Source organism: Bufo gargarizans, chromosome 4, assembly GCF_014858855.1.
Source record: "Bufo gargarizans isolate SCDJY-AF-19 chromosome 4, ASM1485885v1, whole genome shotgun sequence".
Taxonomy (NCBI): domain Eukaryota; kingdom Metazoa; phylum Chordata; class Amphibia; order Anura; family Bufonidae; genus Bufo; species Bufo gargarizans.
The window spans coordinates 38,046,832-38,060,465 of NC_058083.1; the positions used below are offsets into that span (position 1 = coordinate 38,046,832).

Here is a 13,634-nt window from a genome sequence, read left to right on the forward strand (position 1 = left end):
TAGTTAACTCATTTGTGGCCAGTGCGGCCGCCCCCCCCTCCCCTGTAGTTAACTCATTGGTGGCCAGTGCGGCTGCCCACCCCTCCCTCCCCTGTAGTTAACTCATTGGTGGCCAGTGCGGCCGGCCCCCCCTCCCTCCCCTGTAGTTAACTCATTTGTGGCCAGTGCGGCCGGCCCCCCCTCCCTCCCCTGTAATTAACTCATTGTCAAAGTCAATGGGTCCGCGAAAAAAAACTGAAAACGACACAACGGCCACGGATGCACACAACGGTCGTGTGCATGAGGCCTAACAGAGATTTCAAACATGCTTCTGGCCCATGTCTTGTTTTTTTTTTCCTTCAAAGAAAAAAGAAGGAAGAACTCCTACGGTGCAGAAAACATAGTCATGCAGGTGCATTCAAAAAGTGTAATCAACGCATTCCAAAGTCCATCTTTTAAATGTCCAAATCACAGATTTGATACATATGCAAATTAACCTGAGATGAGTCCTGTACCTGACTCATCTCACGTACAGGACTCATCTCAGGTTAATTTGCATATGTATCAAATCATTTTTTTTACACAATAAAAGCACACAGAGCTATGAGGACTGGGTATTGCGGATGTGCTAGCGGCCATCTAGCAACCCATGTCCTCAGCTCTATACACAAAATCCCGATGACAGGTTCCCTTTAAAACTTCAGTGTCTATTGGAATCTGAAGTATTGGAATCTGTCTCCACTGCTGCTCTGCCCCTCCTCCTCTGTCCATGACTCTAATCTTGTCAGTGCACAGAGATCAGATTTCCATTACGGCAGGGAAGGACTGACTATTAACCGCAGACAGCAAAGCCATTAGTGAGAAGAAATAGGTAAGTAAATGCTGCACACGGAGTTGGGGGGGGGGGGGGCACATTTAGGGCCGAGACTAGAAATCTACTTCTATTAATACCACATACCCTGCATGTAACACATAATAAGCAAGTAACATATAACCTCCCATAAGTAATCATAAAATGCATGTAGCACATATATAGAACAGATAATCATGTATGAAAAATCTGTGGTAAATCTTTCACAGAGAGAGACTACATGACTGCTATGAGGTTGAGTCAAAGGGGGAGACCTTGTGCTGTCCCTAAAATGAAAACTTTGCATTTTCATGCAACTTCCACTAGGAGGAGCTTGGTGGATAGAGATTTTACACCTTCTATTGCAATCAATGGTAGCTGTATACATTTCTATGCACCCAGCTCCCTCTAGTGGCGGCTTCAGACAGCCAGTTGTTTAATACACTGTATGAGGGAAGTCACAGACATAGAAATGTAAGGGAGATTTATCAGTGTATTTATGCCAGTTATGGTGTTCAGCGCCATATTTATTCAGTATATAGTCGTAGAAGTCTGATAAACAGAGTGAGCTGGAGGGCGACTTTTTTTGTTACAGTTTTTTTAGCTTTATTAAAATATCTTCTATTTAATTAAAAATTATAGGCAGAAATCTGGGGAGTCACAATTTACTTTTGGGACTGTTTTTCATGCATGAGTAATGGAAACCCGAGTGAGGCAGGGGGCCCATAGTTTTGCTATGGGGCCCCATGAGACCTGTGCATTCCCCTTCAGGTAAGATGCTGTAAGGGAGAGTAGACAAGCTATTCCTGCACCACACAACATGTATCATACTTGTATGAAGTTTGGTTGTGTTGGTCCCTGTTACTTTTTGTTACTTTTTGGCATACACTACATTTATGCTTTAACTTATTAATAAGTGGAATTTACAGTAACGCCATTTTAGTTCTTATAGGAATCCAGTTAATAATGTATGTTTGCTTTCTGCAGAAAAAGTGAGTGCCCAGCAGTAATACTGTACTATGAGCTGTGGGGTGGGGTAATGCAAATACATAGGCGACAGGTGAACCGAGTTCTTCTTCTAAGGGAAAGGTGATATGAGATTTGTGTCTGGTAATAATAATAGTTCACTAGGTAAAGGTGGAACATTTATATAGAACACAATGCCAGTGGCATGGGTATAGATTTTGCAAAGGCAGCAACTGCACACAAAGCCCTTATCCAGGTGGCCTGTGGGAAACAGGAAGAAGGTACATTATCAGACTTTTCATAGAAAAAGTTTGTGACCTAATCGAGGTAGGTTTTACTTTATTGGAATATACAGTCTGTTATTGCAGCACATTGGGTTTTTATGTTTAGTTGTGATTCCATCACGCCTTGTCTGTAGGCAGGGGCGTAACTACCAGGCGACTGCTATGGGGCCCAGGGCAAGAGGGGGCCCAGTCTTAGTTGGGATCATCTCCTCTTCTACTGGAGGTGAAAACGTGGTCACAACTCTACCCTCTAAAGAAACAACTTTTAGCAAATGAGGCAGGGTTGTTGAAAAGGGTTTAGGTAGAAACCCTTCTGTCCTGTGTGTGGGGCCTGGTTTGATCCTTGCTATGGGGCCCTTACTTCTCTACGTATGCCACAGTCTGTAGGTTTTCGTAAAAGTGAATCTGTTGGGTACATGGCACCACAACATAAAATTTGGTTCTTCTACATGCACAGTATTTTTTAGAGAGTATTCATAAGCAGTATGGAATTACTTTGCAATGTTAGAACTGCACGATGGACATGAAATTGTGCAGAATTTTCAGTAAAATAACAGTGAGTTGCACATAGTGTTGTAACTATCGCAAAGTGCCGACCATGCTGAAAGCCACAACTCTCTATCCCATACAGAACAGTAGAAGTTGCATTACAGTCACGATTTAACCATAATTTAACCACAATTTGCACATACTGGGGCAGATTTACTAATCCTGTATCCTGTCCAAAGGCCCCCCAAAAGTATCAGTGTATTGTTAGCTTAATCTTCTAAGAATGGAGGGTTTGAACGACAGTTTAATGTATCTGGGGAACGCCCTAATCAGGGGAAAAAATTTCCTTTTGTCCTCCCATTAGTAAAGCCTCTATCAGAAGTATCTGACAGCATCCTTCTCCTCTCTTCTCATCAACAACATATGCACACTTGGCTGAACAAAATGTATATGGGGAGGTCTGGAGGGAGTTGGGAGACATAGCGGCCGGGCAAACGATCGCTCAGCCAATATCTATTGAATGTGTATGGCCAGCTGAAGACTCAGACGATGTAGACTAGACTAGACTAAAAGTGAGCCAAACCTATAACAGTGGCCGATTTTAGATCATAAATTTGGTGCATCTTCAGATACTTGTCTAAGTTTACACCACCGGGTGTTCAGCTCACTGTGAGCCAAAATATTGGCAAGTGAGAACGAAAACTCCGGTCTGTCTGGCACGTCTCATGTTTCTTACTCTTCAACATAGACTTAACCCAAAGACATGTAAAACTCCTAGATCTACTTCATAGCAGCACATACTTCATGCCACAGTCTAATTCTAAGGTGTTAAAAGCAGCAGAGCATTCTCATCAAGCCTGGACTGACAATCACCCCCACAGAGCAGGTTCTGTGTAGACTTGTGTTATTTCGCAAATTGCGTCAATTCCACAACTAAAATGGGTTCAGGTCCTCTAGTGACATAACAGTCACATCACAAAGCTCAAGCGTCAGCACCACAGAGGAAGAAGAGGACATAGCAAGATTGTAGAAGAGGTTTCCAGAACAATAGTTATCATTCTGTGTAAGAAAAAGGATGACTATTGAGAACAGTTGTAAGAAGGGGAGAGATCATGGTGAACAGTATGTGAGAAAGGTATGAGGAGCAGTATGTGGAAGTGTGAGAAATACAGAGGAACGTAGGGTGGTGTGTAGAAAGGGGGGACATAGAGAGCAGTCTGTATTGTTAGTTATGTTGGGGGTGCTCTGGAGTCACATGGGGAGCCGTGTGGTAGGTGGAATATGAGTATATATCTAATGTGAGGCAGAGTATTTGTGTGAGGTGTGAGACTGGTAAATGACGGGGTCTTGGATCAGATTAGAACTGATATGGGGTCTGAATTAGGTCTGGTCTGAGATCTGGGTAGTTAGGAGAGTGACAAAGTAAAACAAACTTTGCTGTAGTATGTGCTGCTTGTTGATATTTTTCGGTGATGTAAGACTGTGTTGAGGTAATAATTTATATGGCTATTGGGGTTCCAGGGCTGCTTTTTAGTCCTAGTACAGCCTTGATTACTCTAGACTATCAGTATGATTCAGACGTGGATGTCTTCCACAGCATTTGCCCAGTTTTAAGTGACATAGTAATACCCGATTCTATGCATGTGAGCACCATAAAAGCCAGTCATGGGGACCGCTATAAAGAGTGCTTGAAAATAAACTTCTGGTGCTGCACTGGATCTCTCAGAAGGAGACCAAGTACTACATGCATCTAAAGAACAGTGAAAGAAAGAAAGAAAGAAAGAAGAAGAAAAAAGTTTATGGAATACAATACACTCACCGATAAATAAAATATAAAAAAATAACATAACTTGACAGATAGAAATACTAGATTGCTACAAAACCTAGCATGCAGTTATGTCTCAGGTATATGATCACAAGTATGAAGTGATTAGACACTGGGTCTTGCCACAAGAGGGTATAAAAGTGCTCCCCCCCTTGCTCTATAACAAGGATCTCCGAAGCTAATCTTGAGTAGTGCACCTCTTGGTGAGGGAGCGATGACTCCTACATATGCTTCTACAACAATCTCAAAGACATTTTGTCCACTTGAATTTAACAGAAGTGGAAACATTGGACTTAGAGAAGTCGAATCATTGGACTGAGAGAGGTAGAATGGTCCTTTCAACAAGTTGCCTGTCATCTAGACCGTACTGATCTAGCTGTTAGGAGGTTTCTGAAGCAGTGTTTACATGAGTGCAAGCACACATGGCGAACAGTATCTGGATGGTCCAGGTAGGCTGCCACTAGGGAGCATCACTTGATCTGCTGACAAGCAACTCTCACAGTTTTGTTACTCACCATCAATACAGAGGTGGCACCTTCACTACACACCCCTGCTGGACAAATTCCAGGAGGTTGGCAGAAGGAAATTTGGTCTCATAGCATCCATTACATGTCCTGCCACTGCCAGCCAGCCACCGCCACCTTTATTTGCAGTGGTGTTGTAAACAAGAAACCTGGACTGCTATGGACGGGAACCATATTGTCTTTAGCGATAAATCTAGGTTATGATTGGGATCTGACAATGGCCGGTTCGAGTAAGAAGGACTGGTGGTGAAAACTTCTATCCTGCCTTTGCTGTGGAGTGAAACAGTGCCCCAACCTCTTATGTGATAATCTGGGGAGCTATTGCATATGTATACCTTCATGACCAACTGTATTTCATCTTGTATCCAGGCTAGAGAGGTGCCCAACAGGATGATGGAGCCTTCTTTCAACTGTACTGTTTTCCTAGTAAACTCTAATAAACTCTAATATTGTTATCACTAGGAATGAGTGAATCGCATAAAACTTTGTTCTAATACTGTATGGAGCAAGAGCTTTGTACAGTATTAGAATGTATTGGCTCCGATGAGCCAAAGTTACTGCTTCGCGAAGTCTTGCGAAACTTCGCGCAATAACTTCATAAATTAATTTGTACTGTAAAAAAACATTTCCCGAACTCGGGTTCAGTTCCAAGTGGCAATTAATTAATCATCAGAGCCAATACATTCTAATGCTGTACGGAGCTCCTGCTCCTTACACTATTAGAACAAAGTTTTATGCAAATCGACTTTGGATGTTTCATCCGAAGTCGATTCGCTCAACCCTAGTTATTACTTACAGTACATATATCATTATTACACTCATACAAAGAAAGTTTCATTCCAACAACTCCTTCTTAGTAGTTTTTTTTTTCCTTTGTCAATAAGTGTATATTATCTATACATATGCAGTATATATTTCCTACCCTTATATCTTCTACATGCTGATTTAAATATGTAGGTCTAGAAATTGTATAGTAGTGTTAGTAATATTACATTAAATTAGCCTAATTTTAAAAAAAAACTATCCGTTTTCTAACGTTAAGTTTTTATTTTTACTGCATGGAAAACAAAAAAAAAAATGCTGTAACTGAGTGATTTGTTTAAATTTGCTCCACAATTTTATTTTATTTTTTATTAAAAAGTCATTATATGTAACGCAAAATGGTTTTATTGGAACATAGGGCTAAATTTGCTGAAAACATAGCTAGAAAGAGCTGAACGGGGGAGGGGGTAGGCCCTTCTAGGTGACCAGATGACAAAGAAGCAGTCATATAAGAGGTAATGGGGCTCACAGTGGTAACCTCCTGTCCTACTGTATATTCTAACTGCAGGAACCGTCCACTCTGGCGGCTTAGAAGAAAAATACTGAACAGTTATTACATATAAGGACTCAAATTAGGTAACAGAGTTAGATGGGGTCAACGGTCAATCATTCTCTAAAACATTCATTTTACAGTTGTATGTGGCTCAGTGTTCCCATATCACTTTATAAAATATGTTTTGCTCTCTTACAGAGGTTTGCTATGGACCTGGTTACCATTCTTCTGGCCGCTGCCATTATCCTGTTTTTCGTCATTGTCTTTAACAAGAGTCAAAAACAAGCCCGTTACAGTAATTTCCCTCCTGGACCAAAACCTCTACCAATCATTGGAAATGCACTGATGTTGGACCTTGCTAAGCCTCATAAAACATTATTGGAGGTAATGTAGAACTCCTTCTAATTATGTTGAAGTAATACCACTTGTATTACAGTAAATATGGCAGCTACTATATGCTGTGCTTCCTAATAACGCAGCACCACCTGTGGTGTCAAGATGAATATCATATGAGAGCTGAACTTTTCTGTTTATTGTTCTTCTGAACACAGTTATAACTCAATGAGTTCAGGAGCATCACGTAGGCACCATCCCAGCACACAACAAAGGTAAAGGTGTGCTCTCAACCTCCACTTGGCTTAAAATTGAGTATAATTCAGTGCCCCCCCCCCCCCCATAAACACGTCTACCCTTCATCATTACGGCTCATAAGATGTCACACCATTAAGACACTAATTCACACACTCTCAGGCATCAAAACAGGTCACGCACTTTTACAAAGACTATGGATTCTTTTGTTGCACACCATGACTAAACATATTGTAAAGTTTTAAGCTGTATTTGGAAAAGGTGAAGTGCTTACAATTAACAAAAAGACATACAAAAAACAGACAAGCAGTTATAAAATACAAGGGTGAATATATTAGAATGCCTAAGACTAACAAGCTGTAGTTTATTTTGCTTCATTGAGGGTTGAGCAATCATCAAAATATATAAACCCTGCTTAAATTGTTAATAGTGATACAAGAGAGACATGGTGACCTACAACATCCTACCAGGAGGATATTCTCAGCGGAGTTCCAGTTACTTGTCTTTTTGCACAAAAGTTTATATCTTTCAGCCCCTCCTCCTAAGGAATGCAGCCTTCTCAGCACATGGATATATCTAACTATCCCTAACTCACTACATTGCAAAGAATATAGCAGGTGATATAATAATTAAAAGGGACAGAACCAATCAGTACTCAATTATGTAAAATACACTTGCAACACTCCAGGCTGAGGTTTCAAGTCATACACTTTCTCATCTCCAAGAGAAATGCTTAGCTAGTTTAAAGAATTTTTACAAATGTAATTTTTACAAATGTAACCATGACAAATACATACCGTAGCCATGTAACCATTTTCAAAGGGGTATTTTAGTAATAATGACCTGGCTCTGGAAACAAACAAACAATGAAGGTTTATGGGCCAGGCAAACAAGGGCAGATACCAAGGCCCATTGGATGTGGGAAAACCAAGTGATCTTTATAAGCAAGCACTGCTCTTGTCTAGTGAAGGGAGTATCAGATGTTGGTTCCACTCTGAGCGGTTGTAAGCCTCAACTGAGCCTTTGCCGGTTTCTATTTATGCTATTAATGTACTATCAATTCATGCCTTACTATCTGCAGGGCCCAATAAAAACAGTGGGCCATATGCAATGATATTTGTATTATAAATCCATTTTTTGCAGGTGTATTCTATTATAACAAACAAAAAAAACGTATTACTTTCACCAGTATACCATACAAAGGCTTGTACATTTACTATATTTACTATGTAACCCTATAGGAATCACGATGTTGATATTTTGGAACAGGCATTACTGCCTTAGAAATCTTGACTTTAGTAAATGAGCCAAATAGTTTTCTTCATATTTATCTATCTAATGGAATGGGATGTTGTTCTGATTGTTTTCACAGCTATCTAAGAAGTACGGCACAGTCTTCAGTGTGCAGCTAGGCTTTGATAAATTAGTGGTTCTGTGTGGTTATGAAGCCATTAAAGATGCTCTCGTCAACCATGGGGACCAGTTCTCTGACCGACCAAAATTAGAACTGTTTTCTAAGACAACAAAGGATCATGGTAACTATAACTTCTTGATTAGATAGATAGATATGAGATAGATAGATGGATAGATAGATAGATGGATAGATGGAAAGATAGATATGAGTTAGATAGGAGATAGATATAAGTTAGATAGATATGAGATATATACAGTAGATAGAAAGAAAGATAGATAGATATGAGTTAGATAGATAGATAGATAGATAGATAGATAGATAGATAGATAGATCAAATGTATAGCAGATACTATTCTATATTTCTGACTTTTAGGAGTTATCTTTGCTAATGGTGAAAACTGGAAAGTGATGAGAAGATTTACTCTTTCAACCCTACGAGACTATGGAATGGGGAAGAAAGGCATAGAAAACAAGATTATGGATGAATCAAATTGTTTAGTTCAGGCATTTAAAGCACATAAAGGTGAGTGTTTAAGTCATCATGTTCTCATAAGCACACAGAGCATAATGCTGATGTTGTATTCTTTGCTCTCTTCTACCTTCTTGATATGACACTGAAGCTGAATCCTTTTTGAGTTTTGTTTTCAGCACTTTGCAGTCAGGGCTCAAATACACAACAGAGCCCTGTCCTCAGAGCTGGCATGGCCTCTCCTCTAGAAGCAATACCTAGTTATACCTGACACAACTTCACAAATATTCTTGATTAAAAATCTGCAGTGCCTGGAGCACTGCCATGGTGCGGCAGAATCTGTGACTTATTACCCACTGACGCCAGGTCTAAAAAGTTGGCGTAGACGGGGAAGGGGACAGGCCCGTCTCATTCATCATTTTCTAGGCCTAGATAGGCCTAGAAAATGGTCAAAATGTAAGACATTTAGAATCAGCGGTGGATACGCCGAAGTTATGTAGAGGCCAGCACTTCTTCATAATTTTGGCGATCCACTGCTAACTATAGAGCTTATTAAGAATGGCATATAAAACACCAGTCATAAAAAGTGTGCCCCATAGTGTCCTTTTGACCGTCTGGTTTAGCTATGTCAGACTGTTGTTTACAACTAAAAACTTTGACTTGTATTGAGGCCCAACTCTTGTCTAAGTCATTCATGATCTGCAACATTGTTTCTGTAAGGCCTCATGCACACGACAGTTTATTTTCACGGTCCGCAAAAACGGGGTCCGTAGTTCCGTGATCCGTGACCGTTTTTTCGTCCGTGGGTCTTCCTTGATTTTTGGAGGATCCACGGACATGAAAAAGTTGTTTTGGTGTCCGCCTGGCCGTGCGGAGCCAAACGGATCCGTCCTGAATTACAATGCAAGTCAATGGGGACGGATCCGTTTGACGTTGACACAATATGGTGCCATTTCAAACGGATCCGTCCCCATTGACTTTCAATGTAAAGTCTGGAGTTCTTTTATACCATCGAATTGGAGTTTTCTCCAATCCGATGGTATATTTTAACTTGAAGCGTCCCCATCACCATGGGAACGCCTCTATGTTAGAATATACTGTCGGATATGAGCTACATCGTGAAACTCAGATCCGACAGTATATTCTAACACAGAGGCGTTCCCATGGTGATGGGGACGCTTCTAGTTAGAATACACTACAAACTTTGTACAAGACTGCCCCCTGCTGCCTGGCAGCACCCGATCTCTTACAGGGGGATATGATAGCACAATTAACCCCTTCAGGTGCGGCACATGAAGGGGTTAATTATACTATCATATCCCCCTGTAAGAGATCAGGGCTGCCAGGCAGCAGGGGGCAGACCCCCCCTCCCCAGTTTGAATATCGTTGGTGGCACAGTGTGCGCCCCCCATCGGGCCCCCCGTCCTCCCTCTAGTGTAATAAATCGTTGGTGGCACAGTGTGCGCCCCCCATCGGGCTCCCCGTCCTCCCTCTAGTGTAATAAATCGTTGGTGGCACAGTGTGCGCCCCCCATCGGACCCCCTTCCTCCCTCTAGTGTAATAAATCGTTGGTGGCACAGTGTGCGCCCCCCATCAGGCCCCCCCTTCCTCCCTCTATTGTTATAAATCGTTGGTGGCACAGTGTGCACCCCCCATCGGGCCCCCCGTCCTCCCTCTAGTGTAATAAATCGTTGGTGGCACAGTGTGCTCCCCCCATCGGGCCCCCCCTTCCTCTCTCTATTGTTATAAATCATTGGTGGCACAGTGTGCGCCCCCCATCGGACCCCCTCCCTCTATAGCAGTAACAACATTGGTGGCAGTGTGCGGCCTCCCATCTCCCCCCCCCCCGATCATTGGTGGCAGCGGAGTTCCGATCGGAGTCCCAGTTTAATCGCTGGGGCTCCGATCGGTAACCATGGCAACCAGGACGCTACTGCAGTCCTGGTTGCCATGGTTACTTAGCAATAGTACAATAGTAGAAGATTCATAGTTACCTGCTTGCTGCTGCGATGTCTGTGTCCGGCCGGGAGCTCCACCTACTGGTAAGTGACAGGTCTGTGCGGCGCATTGCTAAAGAACTGTCACTTACCAGTAGGAGGAGCTCCCACCCGGTCACAGACATCGCAGCAGCAAGCAGGTAAGTATGAATCTTCTACTGTTGTACTATTGCTAAGTAACCATGGCAACCAGGGCTGCAGTAGCTTCCTGGTTGCCATGGTTACCGATCGGAGCCCCAGCGATTAAACTGGGACTCCGATCGGAACTCCGCTGCCACCAATGATCGGGAGGGGGGAGATAGGAGGCCGCACACTGCCACCAATGTTGTTACTGCTATAGAGGGAGGGGGGCCGATGGGGGGCGCACACTGTGCCACCAACGATTCATAACAATAGAGGGAGGAAGGGGGGGTCCGATGGGGGGTGCACACTGTGCCACCAACGATTTATAACAATAGAGGGAGGAAGGGGGGCCCGATGGGGGGCGCACACTGTGCCACCAATGATTTATAACAATAGAGGGAGGAAGGGGGGCCGATGGGTGGCGCACACTGTGCCACCAACGATTTATTACACTAGAGGGAGGAAGGGGGGCCCGATGGGGGGCGCACACTGTGCCACCAACGATATTCAAACTGGGGAGGGGGGGGTCTGCCCCCTGCTGCCTGGCAGCCCTGATCTCTTACAGGGGGATATGATAGCACAATTAACCTCTTCAGGTGCCGCACCTGAAGGGGTTAATTGTGCTATCATATCCCCCTGTAAGAGATCGGGTGCTGCCAGGCAGCAGGGGACAGTCTTGTACAAAGTTTGTAGTGTATTCTAACTAGAAGCGTCCCCATCACCATGGGAACGCCTCTGTGTTAGAATATACTGTCGGATATGAGTTTTCACGAAGTGAAAACTTAGATCTGAAAAAGCTTTTATGCAGACGGATCTTCGGATCCGTCTGTATGAAAGCAACCTACGGCCACGGATCACGGACACGGATGCCAATCTTGTGTGCATCCGTGTTCTTTCACGGACCCATTGACTTGAATGGGTCCGTGAACCGTTGTCCGTCAAAAAAATAGGACAGGTCATATTTTTTTGACGGACAGGATACACGGATCACGGCCTCGGCTGCAAAACGGTGCATTTTCCGATTTTTCCACGGACCCATTGAAAGTCAATGGGTCCGCGAAAAAAAACGGAAAATGGCCCAACGGCCACAGATGCACACAACGGTCGTGTGCATGAGGCCTTATGCTGTGCTTCTCCAGATTCACCCCTTCCACTAGATCAGTTAGGAACTATATATAAGTAGAGCAGTAGTTGTCTGCAGATAGGGAGCAGTATTTCATAGGAGAGACTCTGCCAGACTTCAGGAGTGTCCAGAAGAAGATGCTGAGAAGAGGATACTCTGCCACAGACCCTGGGTCACCAGTTGTTTTACCATGCGGCATGGACAGGCTCTTCCGGCTCAGAATATCCTGCCGGAATTTTCGAGATCCGGCACTGCCGAATGCAACAGAATGCATATTGGTCCCATTTAGTATATAATGGGGACCGACGAAGATTTGGCTGCAAATACCAGGAATTGGGCGGTGCGTTCAGCGGTTTGTGTCCTGTCGATTCTCATCATTCTTTGCTGGATCTCTGTGCCGCAGATGTGAAATTAGCCTAAGACACTAACTCAGGCCTTTCCTCAGCACAGATCTTTCTGCTACCAAAGGAAATAAGCTAGCTCAGCGCCTTGCCTGTATTGTTTTGAAGCACACCAGTTTGCTGTAAACGCAGACCCTCTGAACTTATTTCCCATTGTGGTGCACCATGCCTTACCATTCCCTCTAGAGAGCAGCAACACGTGGTGACACTTTGATGGGGACCCAGCATAGTGTTTGTGGCCACTTCAAATTCGGCCACCGCTAATTTCCTGTGGTTTTGAGTATACAGCACCTTGGCAGACCTATGTGTCTCCATGGTAACAGGCTAAAAACAAACCCTGCGTGTAGTCTTATCTGTCAGTCATGTGTTACTCTCTTCCATTTAAGACTTCTTCCACTGTCAATAGGTTAGCAAGAGGAACGGCAAGTTGGAAAAGTGACTGCAGAATCAGACTGTACCCTAATCATGAAGATGAAAAATAAAATACAAAATAAAATAAATAAATAATAATAAAAAAAACAGAGACAGCACGTCCAAACTTGTGGAATTTAATCCAGATGCAACGTTTCGGCTTGACAAAGGCTATCTTATGCCGAAACGTTGCATCTGGATTAAATTCTACAAGTCTGGACTTGCTGTCTCCGTTTTTTTTTTTTAATCTTTGGGGGATTTTACCACCCTCTTGAAGACGAGCACCCACTACTCTTATACTAAGGAGTTCTGTTCATCCTTAATTTTTGTACCCTGATCATAGTCTGTAACCATGGAGACATGGACATACAGGTTGAGTTCATTTTATTTTCATCTGAGACACATTAAATCAATAAATAATGGGTCAATCACCAATTGCTTCTTCTTTGTGTTGCTAGATACAAACATGAAATATTCATTAGGTAGTCTGAATGTCTCCTTAATAGAGATAGTCATGATGGCCATGAAGTTAAATGATAAAATGTTAGCTGCCTGCAGTCACCACTAGAGGGAGAATACGGTATACTGTCCATTCCTTATATTAAACTTTGTAATAACACTGTATATAGGATGCTCTAAAGATCCCACTAGTGGTGACTGCAGACAGACAGTATTTTATTGTTTGACACTATAGGCAGAGGATATGGAGCTGTGTAGTGGAAAATGGAGTTCAAATAATAAAAAGAAATCTAGAAATCAATCAAAATTGATTACAATTTCAGGAACTATTTCTTTAGCACATAATCTCCAAAATAGTTTATCCTTATTGTGGCTCCATGCATATAATAACTGTTTACACTGATTTGTTTTATTAAA

General features: G+C 42.7%; 1 protein-coding gene across 1 annotated transcript in view; it reads left to right on the forward strand.

Annotated features, from left to right (window-relative positions):
- Positions 1–761: 761 nt before the first annotated feature.
- The window catches only part of LOC122934229 (cytochrome P450 2K1-like), a 46,431-nt gene continuing 33,558 nt past the window's right edge, over positions 762–13,634 (forward strand). The window contains exons 1-4 of the mRNA XM_044289539.1: positions 762–850; positions 6,431–6,616; positions 8,193–8,355; positions 8,608–8,757. Coding sequence (XP_044145474.1) covers positions 6,440–6,616; positions 8,193–8,355; positions 8,608–8,757 — 490 coding nt within the window. The 5' untranslated portion in view covers positions 762–850; positions 6,431–6,439. The remainder of the gene's footprint in view (positions 851–6,430; positions 6,617–8,192; positions 8,356–8,607; positions 8,758–13,634) is intronic.